Genomic DNA, 26,664 nt, shown 5'->3' with positions numbered 1-26,664 from the left:
TGTCTTGATTGCCCTTCACCGGGGATTAGGGTCACATGTGGAGACAGGAGCTGATGTTGCAAGTTCCAGTCGCTGTGTTTGTTGTGGTTCAGCGAAGCTTTTTCCACACAGATCTACATAACACAACACTGTAATGGTTTAAATGAGTGGATACAACGTGCTTTGATGAGCCAGCCTTATTTATTTAAGTGTCTCTCTGGTGGCCTTGCAGCAGATGAGTTGTCATCAGTTTTTTTGGTGAGTTGTTTTTTTTACTGTGGCCATGGTGGTTCAATAAACTGCAATTAATTTCCCCCAAAAATAACATCAAATCTACTTGAGGGTTAGTTCAACCCTTGTGCAGGTCACACAGCCGGATGCAGAACGCTACAAGAAGCAGAGAAATAAGCAGAACTGAGTTACAAAAGAAAACAAGTTGTGTGTGTATTTTGTGTGTATGTTACTTTGCAGCAATTTCTTCATGCTTCACATATTTCCTTAATTTGTTCATGTTCCGTCTCTTTGGGTCTCAATGCCATCGAACATCTTGACCCCAGTCTTTCAGTTCCCTCCTCAGCAACATTAAACTACCACAGAGAGAAAGCAGTTTTTTCATGTCCTGAGTTTTATCTGATCACACAGAGTTTAAAGTCTGATTCATTTTCATCACCGTATGGTTTGTGCCAAACAGCAGCGCACCAATATGCAGCGTGATTAGAAGCACGGCGGCCCCGCGGGGCGAGATAATCTCAGCAGCTCCAGTTCATAATGTGGACAGTGTGTCGTGCGTGGCTCACTATCGCCTCAAGGTACAGTTCACTGTACTGATCACGAGGAAAGGTCATTTCTCCAGTCATGTAGGAGAGTTGGGAGCATAATGTGCTCTGCGTGCCTTTCTGCATGCTTATTTTTAGGGTGTTGCTCCAGAGATGATTATTGCCCCGTTTGTTTCATTTCAGATTAAAAGCCTACAACACGACAGGGCATCCCCAGGTTTTCCTATAGGACGGTCCGATCCTGCAGAATCTCACCTCAATTTTAATTTGTGACCCAGCTCTCGTGACTTCTCACACTCACTCTCACCTTCAGACACGAGCAGCCCGGTCGGGGCTGTGTACCGGGGAGTTAAAGCTGAGCTGAGCACAAGTTGAAATTGCTTAGTGGAGGAGGTGGGTGGGGGGGGCTGCAGGGGCTGGAGCTAAGCCTTGTGTCCGGCCTCTGAAGATTTCTCCACGTTGCCTTGAGCTCTAAAGCCTCTGCCGTGGATGTGTTGCCTGTGCACCAATTCCAGGTGCTTAAGCTCCCGACCGCCGCTTTTGAAGTATTTTAGCTCCTTTGAGGGAAATTTTGAGACAAAATCAATCGACACTTTTAGTTTCAATGAGCATGTGCAGTGGATTAACTGTAATAATGACCGTTTTATTCAGCATAAACCACATGTTTACAGCAAGTGCACAGTGGCCTCAGCGAAACAGAAGAAGGGGCGAAGGGGGCATTTAAGACAAATCTGTATTCAGCAGAGTAATGATTGCTTGCACACGGCAAGAATTTTAATTGGCTGGAGAATCTAAATTCAGGGCCTGTGGCTCTCCACCGCGTGAAACAAGACATCAAATATGTCCCTGCAGCTGGGGAGCTCGGGGTTGGAGGTGTCGACAGCCGTCAGACATTTCTGGTCCATTCCCTGCATACATTATGGGCTCCCTAGACCCTCTGCTCTGTCTCCTCCCATCCTTCCTCCCCACTCTCTCTGCATGTGCGTAGTGACCGTTGCAGCTGGTCATCTCATGTCACAATAGCGATCCTGCCCTCAGCCATTTGGTTCTGACTTTGAAAGTCCCCTCGTGTATTTGGCTGCTGTTATCACCAGTTGAAACAACCTGTTAAACCTGATTTTAACTATTTTTAATGATTGGGCACAGCAGATATGTGGATATTGACCTTTTAAGAGCATAAATATGCAATCGTATGACATTATAAGGCTGTGTATATGCATGGGTTAGTACACTGAGCAATTTGTCTGCATGTACATGTTCATTGTTTTTTGCTGAATCATATTTAACCATTTGTGCCATTCTGAAAAATAGAATTATTTCATAGAGTTGAACTTTACCGTGGCTCTACCGTGCTCCTCTTGTCAAGTCAATCAAAATCGAATCATAGACTTCCTGTTTAACTTTTGACAAATAAAAGCATTCTCAATAAATATGTAAAATTTCTTCATGTTTTTAATAATCCAGTTGTTAGTCTTAGGCACTGGTGGATGAATTGCACACTTCAACATTTTTAAACTAAGACTTTCACTTTAAAAAGTAAAAGTCTCAAATTCTAAGTGTGCTTTATTGGAGTAAATGGAGCAGCAGTGGTGATGCAGCGATGTGGAGGAGGAGGCTACAAGTGTAAAACTGGATGAGGTTTTTATTTGTGCGCCGACTCGCCCAGATAGCTACTGTTTTAATTTGTAGGTCAGTCCCCTTGTCTTCCGGTCTTATCCCTGCTAACTTTGACAGCTGGACGCAGCTGGACGCAGCTGTTTGCGCGCTCTCATCCATCCTGGCCAGACGCGGTCACAGCCGCTGCCCAGGGGCTTGGAGACACCAATCAGAGCAGCTGGACCAGAGGGATGCGCACTTAATTAACTTGTACATTTTGTTTTCAGACGTCCTGAAAGTCCCCTAACCCTCTGTCACGATTCCCACCCAGAGCGGCTCCACGGATTTCCCGTCATCCATTGGTCCCCGACCCGCGCGGAGGAAGTGGTCGGTGGTCTTTCTGGTGACCGCCGTCGCGATGGTTCTGCTGGCTCTGGCCGTCGCCGTGCCGTTGATGCTGCTCCGCACATCCGAAACCTCCGCCCGCTACTACGAGATGATGGGCACCTGTCGGATGGTCTGCGACCCGTACAGCCCCAAACCGGGAGACGCCACCGCCATGGAGGTGATGCAGAACGTGAATAACGTCGCTTCGCAGCCGCCGATGATGGCGCAGGGAAGCCGCGGGGAGCCGGGAAGACCGGGAAAACCAGGACCCAGGGGTCCGCCGGGAGAGCCAGGACCCCCGGGTCCGAGGGGACCGCCGGGGGAACGCGGCGACAGCAAACTCTCCTTCCCCGCGTTAACCGGGGCTTCGGGAGCTGCAGAGAACACAGACGGCGCGAACAACTCCACGAACAACAGTTACAGGATCGCGTTTTACGTGGGTCTGAAGAATCCACACGAGGGATATGAGGTGTTGAGGTTTGACGACGTGATTACAAACTTGGGGAACCACTACGATGCGAGCACCGGGAAGTTCACCTGCCATGTGTCCGGGATGTATTTCTTCACCTACCATGTGCTGATGCGCGGAGGAGACGGCACCAGCATGTGGGCCGACCTGTGCAAAAACGGACAGGTAACATTTACACTTTATTACGAAAAATAATGAGCACTGCGTCGATTTAAGAGCAAACTAACACGAAAAAACTACGGATTTAGTTGAGTTCGGTCTAAAATAAAAACAGATTATGGTAATAATCCACACCACATTAGCCAATATGTGGAGATGCGCATTTTACGCACGAAAAGCGCACGACATCGCCTGGGGCTCGATCTTTCATTCGCCTTAACGCGACTTATGTAACTGCGTAGTCTTACTATCGGTATCTTTAATGAATCCAAGGTAACATCAGTGATGTTTGTGGTCAAGTACAAGAATATCAGCGTGCTCTATTTGGCAGTGGCACTCATGCGTAAATCCTGTTTGGATGAGTGTTTCCTCCTAGACGACGAGACGAGAGGTCAGATAGGAGTCTGGACGTTATCGCTGCTCATTATAGATGTTGACAGGAGATTATATTTAAACTCAAATAAAGGTTTTGCCTATATTTGATCTTATTCTTTTCCTGCATGTGCACTAGGTAGTATAGAATTAGATCTTTGCTCTTTATTTTCTGGCTGCACCACTGCTGTTTCACTTCACCCCTCAGGTACAACATGATCTTTGCAACTTAGTTTCTATTTCTGTTGCACTCCCCCTGTTGCAAACCAGTGCTTACTACAGACAATCATGTCCCATATTTCTCCAGGTCCGGGCCAGCGCCATAGCTCAGGATGCAGACCAGAACTACGACTATGCCAGCAACAGTGCCGTGCTGCACTTGGACTCTGGAGACGAGATCTATGTCAAACTGGACGGTGGCAAAGCTCACGGAGGAAACAACAACAAGTACAGCACCTTCTCTGGCTTTATCCTATACCCCGACTAAACACGCCGCCGCATGTCCATGGACACTAACCATCACTGAAAATTGTTTGCAGTAAAATATATGGTCTAATATGTTTCTCTTCTTTCGAAGGGTGCCACGACACAACTGTACATTCTGTTTATTCATTTGTGTTTTACTTGCGTTCAACTGGACGCTGCTGTCATCAGTGAATATGTAATTATCAGTAACATCAATGTTTCTTTAAATTAAGGTGATGACTCACTGGCTGCTCATAGACTCTGAGGTCCATACAGCACGGCACACTGTGTAATAGTTTGAAGCTAGAGCAATGAACTCGTGGTGGTGAGCGGACGCAGAGAGGCAGATGTCTGGACCTCAGGCCTGGTCACACCAGCATCGACAATACTGATATTTCGCAGCAAAATTAATTCATTTTAACACACAAATTCAGTTTTGGTTTGAATCTAACCAACAAATTTACAACCTTAACCAACAGTAAAGAAAAAGATGGAGGAAGCTGAGGTCATTCGCTGTGTAGCATCATCCGGTTTTATCCAGTTTATCCTCTGAGACAGAAGAACGGTTATCAAAGTCAGTGGCTCAGATATTTTTTGGGATAAACTGTGATTGTTAGCCAACGAGCTAATGTGACATGAGGTTATAATCATGATGCTACAGATGTGAGCATCAGCATGGTGCAGCCAATTTAACAGGAGATGTGTATGTTGACAGCTGTACATGGTCCATTCTCAATAAATACATCAATAATTAATAAAGAGGTATTGTGAGTGGCTAGAGTTAGCATGTTCCAAACTAGCCCTGTGAGTCGTTTCTTCATCATAAAGCCAACACTCTGCCACTTTCTGGTGTGACCTGAGCTTTTACTGTGGTAACTATGTGACATTACTTGTTAATTTCACCTCTAATTTCCCCCTGGAAAAAGAAAAACACATCATCAGCAACGACGACGACAACGACAGCGATTCAGCTGCCACACACCTCGACTGGATGAGCTGCACCTGCTGTCGAACGTGAGCCAAAAGTCGACAGACATCACTCAGTCTAAACGCATTCAGATGCTTTGATTGCTACAGTATAGCCAGCAGAACGGTGGTGCTTTCAACTAGTATTCGGTGTTTCACAATAGAAAAATGAACTTAACAAATGGATGTCTTAATTATCAACTATTGATACTGAATCTGTTCTATTTTGTTCTCATATATGCCAATAAATATCATTTGACAAAAAGTTTGCACTGTGTTAAATCTCTTACACGGGGGGACAGATAAATGGATGGATGGTTTTATCTTTTAAATCTCATGTCAGAGCTGTGTGTTTTCCTGCAGGCAAACTGCTGTTAGTGGAATCTGTCTGTACATATTTCGCTCCACATTTGCCTGAGAACAGTTTCCTGTCTGAATGTGTTGCGTTGTGCTGTGGCCCCATGAAAGCGCCTCTCTGAGCTGTGTCCTACAGGTTCCAGGTGTCTCCATGAATGTCCTTTGCTCCACTGTAGCTCGCAGTCATTTTTTTTTTTTTTTAGTCACTGAGCCATGGACGCCTGTGTACTGCAAACCACTACAGCTGTGTCCTTAAAAACACACACACAGTCACAGGCCTCACTACTCATTGTATTAATAACATAATAACCTTTAAAAAAGCAGGTAAACTGACAGTGAATATTTGCATCTCTTATGATAAGCTACTACATATTCGAAACTTAGACAGCTTATATTGTGAAAGACTGAGATTCCCCTGACCCTAACCCAGTAGCTATAGAGACCAGTTGAAGCCCTGCGATGGTTTCTTGTCCATCATGTATGGTGGTGACAAAACATTAAACAGCTTCAAGACCCTCGGTCAAAGTCTTAGATATTCTTAGATGTAAAAGTGGGTGGTAGCTAGAGGCTGGTTTCATGTCTGATTGACTTGTACTGAGGTTTGCCAATGCTGTACCAGACTTGAATATTGCTGTAGGCCTTCATTAAGATTACGCTTGTTTTGGTGTGTGTATGTGTGTGTGTTTTTTTTTATATTTACGCCCCCCCCCACCCTTCTGCCCAACCCTCAGGAACACACACAAAACAGCTGTTTACACACCACTGCTGTCAATTTAAATGGAAATCATGGAAAACAAATATTAGCATGTCTGCTTAGATAAACCTCTATTAAGACGCTGGATGATTCTCCTCCTCGTCCACACTAACTCTGACCCCCCCCCCCAGAAGGGACTGTGCTGTTATGAAGCTGCTCAAGGGGAAAAAGGGAAACTGGGAGACAGTTGTTGTTGTCTGCCACAGTTCTGTGACAAACATTTCACAGTTTTTGTGAATAAGTGAATGTATTAAGTTTGAATGATCATCTTTGCTTTTCATTTTGCACACAAACACGCCCCTTTACATCTTGAGTGTATGACTTGTTGTCCAGGGTGTCCACATGCAACACAACACTTATGGTGCTAATAACGCACAATGATATTGTGACACATCAATCGTTCAGCCCTGTATAGATCCATGATCGTCACATTTATGGAAACCCACAGGTAACATACTGGACAGGCTGCCTTACCTTGCTGGTGAGAGGCTGAAAGGAGTCCTGGCAGACACAACTCAGGGCTAAAAACAAAACAAAAAAAAAAAAAAGGTTAGTTTTTTTTTTTTTACAATAATTTCATACATGATTCATGTTTTCTACTAAAATATACTAGAATTGATCGTTTTCATACATTAAAATGAACTGAAAATGAAACTATGTATGTTTTTTTCTCCAAAAATGTCAAGTTGAGGATGTGTTGGGCACATTAAGGTAAAGTGTCTCATTTTTAAGTGTATTTCATAAAAAGATGGGACAGATTGAAAGGTGGCCGTTCTGTGTAGATGATTTAACTATGTGGTATCATTGCACTATAGCCAGGTTTGACTGACTGACTGACTGACTGCAGGAGACGATCGTTACTAAGGGAGGTATAGAAATGTGAACTGGAGTGATGATGTCACCAGCGGAGGCCTTTTAAACTGTTTAAAGATCAGAGCGTGATGGCCTTGTAAAGGCTCTCAGCCCCATCTGCAGACACATTTAGGATGAAAAGTGGAGCTGCTGACACCAACTGAGACATCAGCAGCCGTACGTGTCACCGGCTGCCAGACGGATGCTCACACACACACACGTACACACACACACAGTCACATATATAACAACACGATAGATGATCGGGCTGCTCTATCCCCCTAGTCTGGCTGACAGTGAGGGATCGCTGAGTGACAGGCGGAGTAGTGAAATTCTCTGATGGATGAGATAAGTGGGACAAGGCCTCACACACTCACTCACACACACACACACACACACACACACTTTGTGTTCAGGGGAATTTAGTTTGACAAGCAGCTGAGCAACAGGCAGTGGATTGGAGTAATGATAGCATGTGTCGCCAGGCACTTTGCTGTTGAGCCTTGCCAGGTTTTCTATGTGTGTGTGTGTTTACCACCTTCATTAACTATGATTCTTTCATGAAACGCTTTAAGTCTAATCTAATAATAGAGTTTACAGAGCAGCCTGTTGCCCAAACATGTGTGTCCAGCTGCTAAAAACAGTCCTCTCCTCCTCGCTTGATGCTCAAAGTGTCTGATGGCCGACTCGCTGTGAGGAATGGCAGACGACAAAGCGCCCTGAACAGGCAGCCAATCATCCAGACATTTTTAAAACCTCTCCTCATTCTTTCACTTCACCGACATTTTTTTCTCCCTTTCTTTCCTTTCTTTCTCTCTCCCCTGCGATGATTGATCCGCATTCATGCAAATGTCGGCGTAGCATGAGGAAAATATAAAGAGGGGCAGCTGAAGGGATCCGCAGAGAGAGAGATAGAGAGAGAGAGAAGGGCCAAAGCTGAGAGTTTTCACTTGAACTGACAGCGACTGAAAACGCTGCTCAGCCTCTGCTATTGATTGTTGTCTTAATTAACAGTATTGTGACTTTTCTAGGACAGTGGCTCAGGAGGTAGAGCAGGCCGTCCGATAACCAGAGGGTTGGCGGTCGTAGTGTCCTTGGGCAAAACACCTGACACACCTGCCACCGCCTCGTGTGAATGAGTGTGAATGTTTGGTGGTGGTCAGAGGGGCTTGGTGCACATTGGCAGCCAGTCTTCTGTCAGTCGGCCCCAGGGGAGTCGTAGCTTACCACCACTGGATGAATGTAAAACGCACTGTAAAGCGCTTTAGAAATATACAGGGTTCCTACACATTTGAAATGTCCAAATTCCATACTTTTTCCAGACCTAAATTTCCAGACTTCTCGGTAAAAAAAATTCTAATTATTTGTGACATTTGAGTAAATAGATGTGCATAATATAAAAAAAAAACATGCAATTTATCATTTGTTTTCATTATTCTGAATGGGTATGCTGTAACCAAATAATTTCCTGGAGATTGTAGCTAGGTACAATAGCGCATACAAAATAATTAACCCAAATAACTTCAGATAAGACCAAACCCAGATAAGTATTAAGATAAATATATATCCATACAATAGTTTCCATTTTCCATACTTTTCCAGACCTGGAAATGTATAAAATCAAATTCCATACTTTTCCATACTTTCCATACTTGCGTAGAAACCCTGAAAAATATTAGTATTAGTATTATTATTGAAAGTCATAAAAATACAAAAAAGTTACAGAGATAAAAACCACTTTAGTACATGCCCGGGCTCATGAAGGTGCATTTGGCCACATGCTGAGGTGAACAATGTTTGAGTGTGGTTGTCGGGGCAACCAGTCGACACTCCAGGATGTCACTTCATTGCACAGAAATAGTGCCAGTGGATAAATCCCACGCAATAAACCAAACCAGGATGTTTGTCCAGTGCAAATTTAACAGCTGATAATATATAATATAATTAATACAATATGCAATGAGCAGTTGTGTATATTTACTTTGCTATATTACTTCATTCAACTTTAGAAATCATAATACTGTAACAGTTAACTTCATTATACTATATTTCACATCTACTGTCATTAGATTGCGTATAGAAAATGACAATACGTTTTGCAACATCTTTATAGTATGTAACACATGAGTAAAATGTTTTCATTACCGTCAGCTACATGTGAATCGGTGCTCACGTCGGCCCTGAGTATCATGAGGTTTTCCGATGTTTGCGTGTACATACACAGCACACACACACGCAAAACAAGACTGAGCCACTCAAAGAGAATCAGCCTGAGTGGGCTTGTACTTCCAGTATTACGATTCATATGTTAGATAATGACTCGGCCAAATGCTGACTCACTTCATCTGTCAGTCTGCGCTTCGAAAACTACATCTCCTCTGTGGTTTAATCGGCCAAACAAGGAAAAACAGAGAGAAGAGGTTGGAGGAGAAAGAAGCGGAAAACTAAGTGAACATCCTTTTTTTTTTTTTTTCCCCTCTCATGGACGTAAATCAAGGAAAAGAAAAAAAAAGGCAAACGCAGCCCGGTAAGGGTGGAAACTCAGGGTGAAGCTTCTGCAAAGGCAATCAGCTTCTAGGTCCATGAACACTGGACAGCATGATAAATAAATACATATGTTTATCCCTACATGTGCAGTACACAGTGGTGTGTCTTAACGTCTTCTCATCATCAGTCACCGGCTGTGTTTACATCTTAGAGTCTTAAAAACAGGGTGAATTCATCCAGTTTCCACTCTGTCACAGCTTATTTCTTTAGTTACAACACAGACTGTCAGATGGAAACCTTGAAGGCAGCAGCAGCGGATATTAAACTACTTTTCACTGATTTGAAGCTGCTATTTTAACCACTGTACAGTAACAGGATAGTGAGAGCTGTTTTGAGAAGGCAACAAGTGTAATTTCCTCTGTAAAGAAATAAATGTATGTTTTTTTTTTAAATAGCTAAAAAGTTTAGTGTGAATATGCAGTTTTATTCAATTCTCTGTCGCATTTTCAGCAGCAAATTAAGTAAAGAATCGTTTTGCATTCAGTTTTTTGCATCTGAATGCACCATAAATGAGCTGCATGTTGTACTCGTGTGTCCATGGTGCGTTCGGTGTCACTTGACAATAAACTGTAGCTCTCAGTCATGATGAGCTGTTTGCACAAATGAGCTTTGGGAGAGGACGGTGGTCTCCTTCAATTTAAAAGTCTCATCTACCTCTCAGCTTTAAAGCAAACAGGTGTATTTCCCCAAATATCAAATTCCCCATTTAAGCCTGACCCACTTACCAAACCTATTGATCCTAATCCGAATCTTTAAACTAATTCTGATTAAAAATTTAACCTCTCCTGAAATTTAATCCTCAACTGCACTTTTAAATTTTAGATCCAAGCTCAGTCGGAAACTCAAAGGCAATTATGTTTCTATCTTTGCGGGGACCTTTGCTCCTGGTTCACACAAAAGCAGGAACTCATCACGTCGTGCACAGAGATGATTGGCAGGCGGGCAGGAAAATGGCATAATGTCAGAATCATATCTCTGTCTCGTTCTCAGAGACGGGCCATAATGAGGGGCTATGGAAGACTACGTAGAGATCAATCACACACACACACACACACACACACACACACACACACAATCCCTTATCTCGTCAACCATCATCAACCTCTCCCTGGCGACCGTCTTCTCCACCTCCACTCTCTGTCGCCCACTCATATTGTCATTATTTATGTGCTGTCTCCTCCCTTTAGCTCGTCTCCACACACAGGAGCCTCCATTCACCTCCTACCTGATTTAAAGCTCTTTGTGCCTCTCTGCCCATTTGGAGCCAACAGACTCATGCAGCGCTGAAACTCAGTGCATAATACCATCACAGACTCTAAAGTGCCTTTGGTGAAACCTCAACTTATTCTCTGGTGCAAAATTTTGGAGATTCATTCTTGCTTTATTTCCCCCGGATTATTGGAGCTGTGTAAAACGGCCGTCATCTGTCAGCCTTCAAATCTGATAACAAGTTATCTGAGATATCATTAATTTATCAGCGTGTCTCTGAGGAGGTTTTGTGGAATCCCACATCATGCAATCTGTCATTTCTGAATATAGAGGAGTAAAGGTTAAGGAAATAAGTCATTGGAGCAGGTGGCTCCTATTGTAACTAAGCCAATGAGGACTATATCTTTCATCTCTCCTCTGGCTGATGACAGTGACAGGCCGAGGATGCCGGATGAGAAAGGCGATCCGCAGAGAGAGTCGACCGAAAGGTTAGAGCGGCCCCAGGCAGCATGGCTGATGAGGACACACACACACACACACACACACACAAGGGAACACACACACTGAGACCCCGTCAGTCACACACAGTGCTGCATACACAGCAAGATGCAGCTGCTGATGAGTGTCATCACATAACGCTGTTGAAAGAGTGAAATAAAAACACTGATGATGCTTATTAAGACAATGGAGGTGCAGATTTTCCTGATTTATAAAAGTGGAAAACGTAGCTAATAAGAATCGTAGCTAATGACCTTCACAGCTGGAAGACAAATGACAGAGTGCGACGATTTGATGGTGGCACTGGTTCAGTTTCTACATCATCATCCTGAGGAGAACACGTTCACGTCTTCCATCCAAGAGCAGCAGAGACATTTCAGTCCTGACCGGAGTGGTGGGCTGACCCACACACCCACACACACACACACACACCCACACCATCATCATCACTAATAACAGAAGCTGCAGGGCAACGCAGATCGCAGGCGTTGCATGACACGTGTCAAAAAAAAGCCACACGTCAGTGGTGGATTTTTCACGTGTCACAGCAGGTTGACCCCATTGTCCCAGTTTCCTAACGGTCAACTAGAAGCTGCGTCGCTCTCCAGGCCGCTGGACTTCCACTCTGTCTTTGTCTGTGGGTTTTTATAGCAGCTACATCCACAATGAATGAAGAGTGACTCACTCAGGGTATTGAAAAATTCTGAAATGGACTTTATAGGCTGCACAAAGCGTCATTGAAACATTATGAGCAGCACATGGGCATTAAACCTAATATGACATCCTATTAAAAGGATGATAATCGCCCTAAAATTCAATACACATTCCTACTTCATACAGCTACATGGTGCGACAGCGTAGATGGGTAATTTTGTCACCAGGCCGAGCAGTGTGTCTGCATCGATTTCATTTGCCAGTTACTAGACGGGGCCCATTTATCATCACCTTAAGCTTTCACAAACTTTTCAGCGAGACGTAATAAGACTGAGGAGCAATTTGTCCCCCACTTCTCATTAGAACCCTAAAGAGATCCTCCACAGCTTAATTATTTATCTGCATTAATATCCCTTCAATTATTGATGATAGGTGAGTGCGTGTGCATGTGTGTGAAGGCCAAAGATCAACCCTCCTTTACCTCAGCCTCCCTTCCTGATTAATGGATGAGGGAGAGGAGCCCTTCATGTATTATTACTGGGGAGAGCCTGGACCTTGGAAAGAGAGACAGACAGAGAGAGAGAGAGAGAGAGAGAGAGAGGAAACTCAGTGCATGATAATCATCCTTTAGTATGCAAACATGTCCTCTGTACATTGCTGGCATTTCAATATTAGGCTGGGGGGGGCGAGGATTGAGCTGAAACTGTGACTTCACCTCTGTTTGTGACACCTCTCTCTCTCTCTGCCTCTCTGAAATGTCACACTTGTGGCACAAAGTTAGAAAATGACAAACTATGGAAAACTCAGTGGATTAATTCGTCCATTTTGGATCTGATGATGAACAGTCGCTCAGGTTATCTTTTAATGATCATTAACTCATGTAACTGTCGCCTTTTGTTTGGCTCTTTATGGCATTTTACTTGTAGGATGGTTTTATATTCTCACTGCTTCTCAGACAAGTTGAGATATTTTACAACTCTTGACGTTTTTAAAGAGTAACATTACTTATTTGTTATTCGTTTTTTATTGGATTCGGAGGAGATATGTTGTACAACAACTCTTGTGGAAGGAGCCCATCCATCTTATTTACATGCCACTAATCTTCATTGATTGGTGCTGATTTTCTGTTGTTTTTATCTTGTCTTTGCTGTTGGTTTTTTGTTCTGCTGTTTTACTCTGACATCTAGTGGACGTGCAGAGTAGTGCGATGATGATGCATCTGTTGACTTGCTGAAAGAAGACCATACCATGGAAAGCTTAAAGAGGCTTTTTTTTCTTCTTAATTATAAATCAAAAATGATATCAAATCAATTTGAAAGTATTTACAGATGTTAAATGTAAATTCAATGTGGTGCTTGTACTTCCATGATCAGAGCCTCTGTACTAGGCCTTTCCAAACCACTGGTAGGATTTCTGACCATCAGCTATTTCCTCCATCTATATATCTTAACTCCTCAAAAAAGAAGAAGTTTGGAAACCTTATTTCAGTCAATCATTTTCCCCTACTAATTGGTGTTATATTGGTGGTTAAATCATTGGAAAGCCTGATTAATCACCTTTTCAACAAGGTATAACTTGTAATAATTGTGCATCTGTGGAATGAGAAACACAGCTAAACGTGTGGGCACCACCCAGAAAAAAAAAGATTGACTGAAATAACATTTCCGAACTTTTTTTGAGGAGTTTATATATTTTTGTTTGTATAAGTGTCTTTTCACAGCCCCAAAGTTTGTCTCTATCCTCATGAACAGTAGGAGACAGTTCATTTAAATACCTTTTATCAAAATAACTATTTTTTTCTCAACTTTTTTAAAAATTGTATTTATTTGTGGTTTATGTTTTAGCTCTATATTAATAAATTATCTTCTACTCTGCAGAATGACTCTATCTTGAAATATTTCTACCTGGTGTCTGTTTTGTCTTGTTTTGCTTTGTCCTATCTGGCATTTTATGTTTTGTTTTCTATTTTCTATTCTACTTTTTCAACTGTATTTATGTGCCCTTTGTGCATTAATTATGCTAAATACAGTTTATTAATAGTAGTAGTATTAATAGTTCAATATCCGTCTCTGAATCATATTGAATGAAGTTTAGTGCCGTTTTCTATGATTGTAGTAAAGAGTATGAAACTTTTATAGTTTTTCCAAAGGGGGGTGGGGGGTCACTTTGATGTGCACTGTTTGAAGTATGTTTTGAATTAAGAGACTGCATATTAGCATACAGAGCAGGCTGTGTGTGGTTTGTTCAAAGTCATGCTGCTTGCCATATGAAGTGTCTGACTTTAGTAACACACACATGCAGGTCAAAAGCGCAGACGCCACTTGCACGTCTGCGCCACTAGATGTCGCCACAGTTCTACACTTGCTTTTAACTTGGAGGTTTCCAGATGTGGATGTTTGAGGCTGTGGGTTCCCACACTGTCTGGTGCCAAGAACCTCCTGGATTCACTTTCTGCATCTCATTTAATTACAGCTCTGTGAGGTGAGCACTGAACTGCTGTCCTCTAAAGGTATTACACTGACTGCCTATGTAATATTTAACTGAACACAGTGTTATTCTTTGTTGAGAATGAATTAAGACTCATTAGTACAGCTCCTCACACAATGTCCTATAAGACAAGGACATTACTGATGCCTAAGCCATCAGAAACTAATGACAGCATGGCCCATGCTCCTCTTTCACCTCAATGGACATGAACTAATGCAGGAACCTGTGTGAATGGAGAGAATAACACTATTTATCTTCTTCCTCTGCTCAGTTAAAGCTCAGGCGATTGGCCAGAGTCCAGCTCAAGCCTCACAACTTTCCTAAAGAGAACATTTTGAAACCTCAAGTCAGAAGATTTATAAATAAATAATAGATCATGAGAAACCTTCTCCTCAACAACACAGAGAGGTATTTTTGTATTTTCGAGCCAGGAGTGGACACGAGCCAATAACTGAATTAGATTTAGTGGCCATGGAAGAAGTTGAAGAGCCTAATTGTCATTTTTGATAAATGCACTTTTATAATAAATGCAGAGTCAGGGAAAAAAAATCAACTTTGATCATTTGTGCATTCATATTTGAGGGCAGAAATTTTTAAATATTTTCTATTGCAGTGTCTGGAGATGATGAAGCAGCAGCTGTTTGTGTTTTAAAATTAAAAATGACTGAACTCTTCTGACGTAAACAATGAACATCTTTGTTGTTTCTTCTTTTAGTAAAATCCTAAACTTATTCCTCAAGTTGTTTTTTTTCTCCCACATTATAACTAGTGAAGGCCAATTTTAGTATCCAAACATCACAACTTCTCATTTTCACAGGCTTTTTTAAGCCTGGTAGGCCAAATGTGTTTTTCTTCATCTTAATCGGAAACTCGACTGTTTTATTCCTTAATGATAAAATAGTCAATTAAAAATGACTGCTGTTTGTTTAGAAATATCAAAACACACACTCTTCCAGTAGTTTTATTGCCCTATGAAAAACAATAATAGGCGACAGGGAGGTGACTGGATTCACAACCAGAGATAATTAGAAGCAAACACTTTGCATGGTGTTACAATGTTGGCTGCTTTGAGCGGGGGCCTCCAACAGGCTTCAGCTTCTTTTCTGCAGCCTGTAATTATACAGAAGTGGATCTGAAGACGACTGAAGCCAAGAACAAGAAGAGAATCACAGATAGAGACGATAACAGAAGGAGGATTACTGTGTGTGTGTGCATGATTGTTTTTTTCCCTTCTTCTTTTAATTCCTCACACAGGAAGTATGTGAGGAAGTGTGTGGGTGGCTTTTAATTTTTCCTTTCTTTTTTTTTTTTTTAAAGGTGCAAACATTATTTCCTTATTTTCTGTATTGTTGATTTCAGTGCAGTCACACACACATACACACACTTTCATGGCTTTGCTCTCCAACAGAACATCAGCTGTATGTGTGTGTGTGTGTGTGTGTGTGTGTGTGTGTGTGTGTGTGTGTGTGTGTGTGTGTGTGTGTGTGTGTGTGTGTGTGTGTGTGCTATGTACTATGTGTGTGTGTGTAGGCTACCTGCCGCTGAAGCACCTCGACTATATAGGCTACTCAATAAAAACGGGGCTGCGATCCGTCAGTGCATTTATCATCCTATTACGGCGACAAATCCGGCTCTCAATCCATGAAAGGTAAAATGAATTACCAACGTTAAGCCGTCAATAAAGTCATTTCTGTAAATGGTGTCTCCGAGGGCCCACGCTATTATTCAACAAGCTTTATCAGCACCTTGGAAATTACGTGGCTTGTAGCGCGCGGCCTCTGCTTCACTTTGATTAAGGGCCCTGCCAGGGACCGGTGACAGCGCTTTTGACTCGGGGTTTTTATTCAGCACGCCGGCCGTGATGAACACCGGGCTGATCGGGCGGAATGAAGACTAATTAAAAGCTATAAATTATCTTTTGCAGCCCCCTCTCAAGGAGCGTCTCTTTGCTGGCGCCAGATAAGAGCGGACTGAGAGCTCATTTACCCACAATGGCGCTGCGGCTAAACAGCATATTGATACTGTCCTAATTGGAATTTAATTAAGTAGCCATGATGACTTCCCACTCCGGCCTGTGGTGGGATAAAGATTTCACTGCGGCGGTGTTAACATCAACACGTCCACACTTTTCATGCTGTCGCTATTATGACTATTAATATTATTATTATTTCAAATCGCCAATTAGAGCCCGAGGGCAATTTTCATCTTATTCTGGAGATTTTTTTCCCCCTCACAAAACCGCATTATCAGGACCCGTCCTGAGGCCTCTTTGTGTTTCTGTAAACTTCATGTTTAACACTTCTATTTTCCATACAAGCGAATATGAATGGTTTTTTTGTTGTTGTTTGTTGTTTGTTTTTGTCCTGCTGTCAAAAGCAAAGTTGTCCAAAATTGGGACGTTTAAATTATAAATATGACCAAAGTGTTTCACACAGGAGGAGGAGGGGGAAGAGGAGGAGGAGGAGGAGGAGGAGAGGGATGAAATGAAAAGAAAATATCTGTGACTTTTTAGACTCGACAAAAAAGCGCAGGTTTTTCAGAAGACTAGTAAATAGGCTACAGACACATTTTTAGGCACAATCTGAGCTGATTAATGAACCAGCAGGTGCTAGACAGTTATAGTCTGAGTCCTTTTCGCAGCGGAGGTAAATAACTGGTCAAATTAGCTTTAAAATGATATTCAAGGTCTCATAAAAAGAAATGTTAGTGATGTAATATAGGCTATTCATAGAAATGGGTCCAGGTTTTGGCTCCAGTGTGTTTTCACCAGTATAACAACAGAATATAAAAGTCTACATGTGATTTCAACCCCGTGGATTAAAATGGTAAAAACATAGGCTACTTATTGGTGTCGCGTTCACACACAGTGGTGGCTGCAGCAGCGCTGTTGTTTATGTTTTTGCTGCTATTTGTACATGTGTATGCACGTGCCTCACCGAAGATCGATCGAAAGTGCGTGCGCGCGCGGGGGGCTAACGGGTGGTGCGCGTGCATTCCCGGTGGCGCCTCCGCGGGCTCTAATTGGCCGCCGTCAATTGTGACAAGGACGATCCGAGCGCCCGATTGGTCCGCAGCACGTGTGTTACGCGCACACGTGCTTCCGGTTGGGTGTAAGAGAAAAGAAAAAAAAAACACACACACACACACTCACGCGGGGGTGGGGTGGGGGGGAGATAACGGTTTTAGGGAGAGTTTAGGAAGAGCGAATACACAGATATTATGCTGCACCGGGGAGAGACAGGGACACTGGCTGTAACGTGGAGACCGACCGACGCTATGCCCGCTCTCGGACGGCTGATAGGAGAGGACATGCCGCCGCAGTAGGTGATCTTATAAATGAGCGCAGGTATTTATTCTAGCGAAAAGACTCGTTTTTACATGCTGTCTGTCTAAATTGGATACCCAACGGGGGCGGGAGAGCGAGCGAGCGAGCAACAAGTGGAGCTTGGCGCGGCGGCGGAGAGAGAGAGAGAGAGGCCGAAATTTCTTCTCAGCGTCTCCAGCTATTATTATTATGGAAGAGCAGAAGGAGCCAAACAGCAGCAGCGGCCGGGACTCGACCGAGGAGGAGAGCATGTCTCTGTCGCCGAACCTCCCATCCCCTCCTATGATGATTTTACCCCACCAGGCCGCGCAGCAGGCCCACAGAACCACAAACTTTTTCATAGACAACATCCTCCGGCCGGACTTCGGCTGCAGGAAGGAGCAGCAGCAGCAGCAGAGCTACCGCGACCGCAGCCAGACGCCGGGCAGGGAGAACGTCAACCCGCTGGGGGCGAGCCTCTGCCTGGACTCGAACTGCAGCAGCGACAGTACCTCGTCGTCGCCCTCCTCCTCTTCCTCCTCGTCGTCCTCCTCCTCCACGTCCTCGTCGCCTTCGTCCAAGCAGAACTCGTCCAAACAAGGCGACGCGGCGAGCAACGGCACGGGCAGATACGCAGACAGCCCCTCGTCAATAGTGGTCGTGAGTGGCAGCAATGGAGGCTCCGCGACCACCGCAACGAAAGAAAGCCAGCCGCTGTTGTGGCCCGCTTGGGTTTACTGTACGCGGTACTCGGACAGGCCCTCATCTGGTAAGGCACTAATAGTCTCCGAACCCATGCCGCCTGTGGTGCTCCAGCGCCGGGCAGCGTGCCTGGGTTGACTCCGCTGTGTCTCTCTCTCTCTCTCTCTGCAGCCTGCACAGTTTGGTTATTACCACTAAACTCACTCACAGTGTTTTGACAGGCTTAGTTTAAAAATAAAATACAAATAAAGCTCAGTCAGTCTCGAAATTAAATTTTGTCGTATGGATACAGACTATTATTTTTTATTTATAGGCTACCTAATGCTTCCTACAGTGTGTCCCGGTTTATTCACAATAAAAGCAAGATTGATAATAATTATAATAATAAATACTAACCATACTTATTAACCAAAATAAAACAAATAAAATAAAATTTACAATGTGAATTAATATAGGCTGTAATAGTCTATAGAAACATATGGTCATTAAACACCTCAGGTGATTCATTTCCATTACAACTCTCGTTCTCTGTCTCTCACACACACATTTACACATGTAGACACACACAGATAGAAATAAAGCGACACACAATAGGCTGCTGTCTTATATTAGTTATTGGCGTTTACAAAACAAAAAAAAACCAATGAGCATTTTCGTCGTAAGTACTAAACGTATCATTACTATATCAATAAGACTCTTCTGACTTCTCTTTCTGTTTCTCTTCGCAAAGACAGGATATTCTCACTAAAATATAATTTAACCTCATTACTATTGTTTCCAATAGGTCACCGCTGTGCATGCATTCAAATGTAATGACACTAAAAAAATAAAAAATACTGTAATGGTTTAGTCGTCTTTGAGTCTCGCGATAGATTCATTGACGAAATATTCCATTAAGGATCATTAATATGAGATTTAAAGGCCAACACATCAACACAGGTCTCATCGCGACCTACAACGGAAAATAAATCACAATCCGAGAGATTTGTTTTAGGACCTTATTAGATTTTTTTTAATTTTATTTTTTAACACCTAAAATAGCCAAACAAATTATTCAAATAAGACTTACTATAAGGCGGAGTTTATTAACGCTGGAGGATTGTCCTCGTGGTTTTTAGAATAATATTTAATAAAGATGGCGCTTGAGTGAATTATAGTTTATTGTTCAGGTTTATTTTAAAGTGTGTAGAAACCAAGAGCAGTACTAGCAAACCACAGAGGTTGGTTTTTCTCCTTTTACATTTAAACCCTGTTGGGTTTTTTTTTTTTTTTTTTTTAACCTGAATGATGAATTGGTCTCATCTGGTCCAGATAATGCATTCACTGTTCTGGGATAATGCAGGATACTAAACAGCTGCAGAGACGCACACTGCTTATAAGGAATAGTTATAACAATGATAGCGCAAGAAAAGAACACAGAAGAAATCCTAATCTTTACTATTATTCAGACTGTTTTCTGGAAATGTGTTTAGATTGATGCTGCCTGGAAATGTTGTCGTTGTCGTTGTTGTGCTATAGGAGTGGAGCATCTTCTTCTCACACTTCTTCATTGTTTTAAAGGGTTTATATTTCCCATGACTGTACTATTATTTTTTTGGTGTGTGTGTGTGTATGCTTTTCTTGGCCTTCAGAGCTCATACTTTAGCTTTTCTCTCCACTGGTTCTTTAATTATGTGGTATGAGTGTTGGCTCTCTAACAATCCTCCTATGTCACTTCAGTCTGGCTGCAAAATGGATTTAGTGTGCAAAAGCGGTGTCCTTCAAAGCATTGGCCTGAATGCAGTGTTATGACAGCGCATGCTCAAATACACATTCTGCATTCAGCTGATGTGACCAAGCTACCAACACTTTTATTTTATTTTTTATTTTTTAATTTCTGCTCTGTATTAGATGCCTGCACTACACCGCCATATTTGTATGATTAAGAAATCACAGAGTTGGATGGGCTCCATTAATTGTATCACAGGATATGGAGGTTGTTTTTTGTTTTTTTTGTGCTGTGAGAACTGTGATGATGTGGACCTGAGTGAGAAGTCTGCAGTGGGACTCTTGTCAAAAGCAACTTATTTCATTTGAGCCGTGGCAGCGGGTTGCTGCTTGTTTTGGCGCCATAACAAGTCAGATGTCATGGGCCTGTATTAGACTTTACACAAAGGCCTGCCTGGAACTAATGACTCCAAAACCCCCAAACCTGTTTATGTCAACTAGACACTATGAGAACAGAAAGACAGGGGCGACAGACACGAGGTTCAAAAGACTTCAGATCCTCAGATTTACAATGATCCACAGGGCTTTTTCCTTTTAAATATATCTCCAGTTGTTGTTTTTTAGCGCTATCGTCTCAGCATGGTGACTTATAGTGTCCTGGTGTTTCTTTGTGTATTTCACATTGCTCTTTTTTCTCTCCTTCTCTGAGTCTTAGCTATATTTTACATTAACAACAACAGTCATGAACGCACACATGTGATCTCAGCAGGTCTGCCCCAGTTAATTATCAGTTAATATAACACACCTTATTGTGTGTTGAGGGGGAGATTCTTGTTCAGTGTGTGTTATGTATTATGTTTTTATTTAATGATACAAAAGAAAAGCTTGAATTTAAATAATTGCAATTCTCACATTTGTTTCTAAAAAAAATCTCTTGTTGCTATTTACACACAGCTGAGCGTTGTAGTATGTACTGACAGTGACTGGTTGTGTGTTTTCGTGTTTAATGCTGATTGTAAAAGCTGGTTTTGGGGATAAGGGCCACAGAGCAAGCTGTGTGCTTTTATTTTGATGGGATTTATCCTCAGTGAGTTCATAGTAACAAAGAGCCAGGCAGATAACAGATGAACTATATGTTTTAAAATCCCTCACATCAGCACAGTGTGGTGACCTACATTTGATCCAGTGACTAGATAATGAGCCGCTATCATCGCTCATCAGTGGGTGTGTATAGCTATATGTGCAGGAGCTGTGTAACACTGTGTTCATTCACGGTACAGCCGTAGAATAAATATTTTATTTCTATTTGTTGTTTCCACGCCAGGCCCAAGGACACGGAAACTGAAAAAGAAGAAGAGCACCAAGGAGGACAAGCGGCCCAGGACAGCGTTCACGGCCGAGCAGCTGCAGAGACTGAAAACCGAGTTCCAGGCCAACCGGTACATAACGGAGCAGCGGAGACAGTCGCTGGCCCAGGAACTCAACCTGAACGAGTCCCAAATTAAAATCTGGTTCCAGAATAAGAGGGCCAAGATTAAAAAGGCCACCGGCTACAAGAACGGCCTGGCCCTGCAGCTCATGGCCCAAGGACTCTACAACCACTCGACCACCACCGTGCAGGAGGACAAGGAGGACAGTGAATGAGGGGCCCCGGACATTTCCCTGCTGAGGGCCACTGCCTGCCTGACTCTTTGGCTTTTGGAGCTAATTAAAACGAAAAAAAAAAAAGGAAAAAAAAGAAAGAAAGAACTGGAAGAGGGGAAAACGCTATTTAAAAACACAGATTTCTGTTTATGGTAACAGTATATGGACATAATTATATAAATGAACGATCGTTATTAAAGTTTATATAGCCACACAGTTATCATGTTGTATACAGTATATTTAATTTCAGCCTCATCTCCTCACCTCATGGTTTCTGTCTGTTCTCTGTGTTTTTTTGTTTTGTTTTTTTGTTTTTTTTTAGAAAATGTCCAATTGGCTCTATATAGGTTCTTGTGGTCTCCTGTTCCCTCATATTTGCGCCATCTTTTTCTTCAACACATCAGTCGCAGACTCAAACAAGCCAAAGATTTTAATATGTTCACATGTAGTCTGAAATAATAAAAAAAAGAAAGGACAACGGTAGATTGGTGGACTAAACTATTCTTTCTTTCATCCCTTTTAAAAGCGATAAGACAGAGTTCTGATGTAAAATTCATTACTATTATTATTATTATTATTATTAGGACTACACATTGCGAGTATGCTTTACAGACTTTCCAACATTTTAACTGGCCTGTAAAGATATCAAATAATAATTAGACATTAAAATTCACAGCACATTTAAAAGGAGTGAACTGTAATTAATAACCGGCTTTTAAATTCTTTCCGACCTTATAGGTTTGTAAGGATTATCTACTTTTCTTTTTATTTTGTTATTTGAGAGACGTGATGAGGCAGAGGCAGGAATATGGGAACACACCCACACACACACACACACACACACACACACACACACACAGACACACGCACACACACACACAGAGTTACTATTTCGCAGCTCATCTTTCACGATAATCAGACACTGCTTGTTTCCCCACTATGGATAACGTTTCACCTATGAATCTTTTTCTGGGCGTTTACAAGACTCGACCGCTCTGCTTCAGCTTCACACTCTGAGTCGGACTGAGCCTCAGCTCCTTGCTCAGCTTTACTCACATTAACGCATGCACGCAGTGTTCACAGGACAGGACAAACTCTACTGAACCTGACGTGACCTCAGGTTCAGGTTTGATAGAGCCTGACTGTGAACTTGTGACACGGCGTGTGTGTGTGAGTGTGTGTTTACTCCAAGGTCAGCAGCAGCAGCAGACAAACTTAAGAGGCTGAGAAGACGTATTCTGTCTGATTGTGTGGAAGCTGTTTACATGACATGACATTACATGGTTGTTTCCTTCAACGGCGTATGTTGTGTTTTGTTTTTTCTTGAAGGCTGTTTTGGAGGAGGTGGAGGTTAAAGAGAGGGGAACTCTAAATTTAACTATTGCAACTTTCATTTTATAGGTGAGAAAACTTTTTACTGAAAAAAAAAATACTCTACGTCTTTAATCCATAGAGATTACAGGAATCATATCTACAGTATATTATAGCAAAATCTTAAATTTATGTCAATGAGCTAATTGTAGGATCCTAAATGAAGGAAAATTGGCCTGTTTAAAAAAAACAGTCCATGTTTCAGGCTAGACTACTGTCTTTCTCTCCCTGTGCAAATTTACAGTTATAACATTAGCTCCATGTTCTGCACTGATTCTGACCAGAATTTAGTGTTTAAACCAGATATTAAAATATTGTCACACATCCTGCCTCTGGTACAGTGTGAGGGTTAAGAGGTCAGAATTTGCATTTACAAAACGCCGATTTATTTCCCATTGCAATAGGCTACAATTCTTTTTACTTTTTTTTTTTTTTTTAATTTAAAGGTGAAACCCGCTGGGGGGGAGCGAGCTCACCGTGGATTTTATTGTTTTTAATTTAATGAAAAAGTGAATGAAATGAGCCACGGAGCTCGTCTTGTGGCGGCGCCATGTTGCTTGATCCCAGCCTGCACGTCCACTCCACCAGGCCTGAATTATAGATATGATTTCTGTTTTGTTCCGTGGTTTATTTATATAGGCTACAACTGATCGCGGGTCGGATTATTTAATTAAGAGCTAACAAGCCTGCAGAGGTCTGCAGCGGAGGCGTTCACGGCCTCCGCGTTTCTCCTTCCTCTTTTCTTTTTTTAATTATTTCAAGAGCTGCTGCTGCTGCTGCTGCTGCTGCGTTCATGTTCAGCTCTGCCTATAGAGCACAGATTTAATAAGCGCGCAGTACATAGTGTTAATAATTGATTTCAATGATGACGACCAGGGGCTCGCTGTGAGGTTACTCCGCAGGTTTCAGATTTTAATTAATATCTTATCTTTAAACAATGATGTTATTTATCTATTTATTAAGACGATACAATCCACGTGTGTGTGTGTAAGCAGCAGGAATTACTGCGCCTGTTAATGGCTGCAAAATTGTACTGAATTGAAGTGTGGAGAAAAAATATTGGCAAAAAGATGTTTTTGTCCACAGTACGGATAATTATAAAAAAAAATTAAACACGTCATACACACACGTTATTTCCTTTCACTCTGAACTGTAGACAACAGCAGCAGCCGAGCCCGTCTTTTTTTTTTTCTAAGGCGAGTCAGGCCTCCCTATAGCAGCAATGGAAACCTCCAGGGTCCTTGAAGGGGTTTCCAATGGACTCACAGTAATATTGGCACTAATTTAATGACACTCTTCCCTTAAATATAAGAATGAATATTCATAGGATTTGATTTCAGTTTGACGCAAAATCCAATTTAAATCAAATTATATCAAATGTTTGAGGACCTTATGTGTGCATGTGTGTGTGTATTTATGTGTATCTATATATATTTTAAAAACAGCTTTAACTCTACACCTAAAACTATATGCACAAGTTCAAAATACTTGTGTTTTTTTAAGTAAATGTGTTTAGAAACACACACAGGTCTATTGTTTCTACAGCCAGTGTCTTTGGCCATCTGGCCTGCATGTGTGAGCAGAGGTGAAGAGGCTGCCTGGCTCTTCACGGTCAGCTAACCCTGTAGCTCTAATATTATAATGATAGTTTCATTCCCTGCTGTGAATGCGGAAGAGGGTCTTATGACAGTGTATTTAAAATTCATACAATTATGAAACAGCGAGAGGATTTCTCTCTCCCTCCTTCCTCCCCCCTCCCCTCCCACCTCGTCATTTAGAGGAAGCCGAGGGTTTATCTGTAAAACAAAGAAAAGCCAGGGATCGTTTGCATAGTTAGCATAGTCTGCCTCGCAGGCACAATATGGATTTAATTTATATGCAAATGAAAGCAATAAAAGGAGAATACACACTGGAAATCTCTGCTGTTTAAAAGGGGCGAGGAGTTGGATTCAGAGCAAGTAGCACACTGAGCCCAAATGGAAGCATTATCAGCCCCAACCCCAGAACAATGATGTTATATAACATCTAGAAAGTGCAGCAAAGATTGCACTGGAGTGTGATGGTGCACCGCTGCAAACCCCTGATGTTACACTGAATTAAATAAGATTTGTATTATTGGCAAAGTTGCACTGACGGAAACGACACATGCAGTAGCAGCAAATCAGATCAAAGAGGCTGGACACACACACACACACACACACACACACACACACACACACACACACACACACACACAAACAGTGGACTCCTCTCTCCCTATGCCTTCTGCTAAAAATGCAGCCTATTTGCATCGGCTCAGAAAGTTGCCAGTGCATGGTGACCTTTTCGACTCCACGCACCACGCTGATGTTGTGTTGTGTTGCCCCCACCACCGCCCATGCTTGTGATTCCACACCTTTGATAGCTTCTCTAAAAAAAAAATACATTTCACACATGTTTCACATGCATTTCCATTTTCTGCCACTTTACACTTTAATTTCACGACAAACACTGAACCTTTTGGCCATCTTTACTTTACAGCTACAGTTCGCTTTGCAGAATACGATTTTGCATTGCGTGAAGAAGTAATAGGTCAACTATAACAGCTATAACATTAAAATGTTGCTTATACAGATCAGTACAATTTTTTAAAGGAGGCATTTTACATAATAAGCTAGCACATTTAAAATATATATATACATATATATATATATATTATAAATTGCAGCATTTATGCCTTTAATTAATTAAATAATCTGTTTTCCCAATAAACTTAATAAAACCTGTTAAAATGATCATTACAGTTCCATACAGCAGCTTCTACAATAATGTACATTTAAGATGATTTGCACCAAACATGGTGGACAAACTGGGGTCCCCTTCAGAAACATACAGCCTCACCACCTGTCACTCAAACAAAGAGGGTGACCTCACACGCCCATTCAAATGAAGTGTTGCTTATTTAGTGTGATACACACACTGCTGGAAAAATACATGTCAACACCAAAGTGGAATAAAGCTTTGAGAGGGATAAACAATTACAGCCACGGGGACGACGACGACACACATAATAAAATGCACCCATGCAGAGACATACAAGCATGTGCAAAAAGGCAGGAAAAGAGGAGCCCGGGCTTTTATACACACACAGAGACAGCAAGCCATTTAAAAGAGACTCTCAGATCAGTACTCTGTGACGGTGCTAAGTAGAGAAGTTTAGAGTCTGCTGCTGCTGCTGCTGCTGCTGCTGCTGCTGCCTCCATATTGGGAGGAGAGAGCCGGGAGACAAAGAGAGAGGTCCTTCATGTCTCTTCTTCTTTTTCTACTTTTTCTCCTAAATTACTGTAAATGCCAATTTGGTCCCACATCAGATTGCTCTTTGGATTTAGACTGCGTACAAAATTGCTCAATTTGTCATGCTGTGCACAAA

At 42.2% G+C, this 26,664-nt stretch overlaps 2 protein-coding genes across 2 annotated transcripts; both read left to right on the top strand.

Annotated features, from left to right (window-relative positions):
* Window positions 1–2,769: 2,769 nt before the first annotated feature.
* Window positions 2,770–4,225, top strand: LOC310998434 (complement C1q-like protein 2; the record flags this gene model as incomplete). Its single annotated transcript, XM_083988475.1, has 2 exons — window positions 2,770–3,372; window positions 4,046–4,225. The coding sequence occupies 2 exons, from the start codon at window positions 2,770–2,772 to the stop codon at window positions 4,223–4,225; spliced, it is 783 nt and encodes a 260-aa protein (XP_083844601.1).
* Window positions 4,226–17,699: 13,474 nt separating this feature from the next.
* LOC310998424 (homeobox protein engrailed-1-B-like) lies at window positions 17,700–22,354 on the top strand. Its single transcript, XM_083988463.1, has 2 exons — window positions 17,700–18,600; window positions 21,565–22,354. Exons 1-2 carry the CDS (start codon window positions 18,042–18,044, stop codon window positions 21,882–21,884), a joined length of 879 nt encoding a protein of 292 aa, XP_083844589.1. The 5' UTR covers window positions 17,700–18,041; the 3' UTR covers window positions 21,885–22,354.
* Window positions 22,355–26,664: the final 4,310 nt, after the last annotated feature.

Source organism: Trachurus trachurus, assembly GCF_905171665.1.
Source record: "Trachurus trachurus genome assembly, chromosome: 2".
NCBI classification, from domain to species: Eukaryota; Metazoa; Chordata; class Actinopteri; order Carangiformes; family Carangidae; genus Trachurus; species Trachurus trachurus.
Note: the sequence above shows the minus strand (reverse complement) of the source record. Positions and strands in the feature narration are given on the sequence as shown.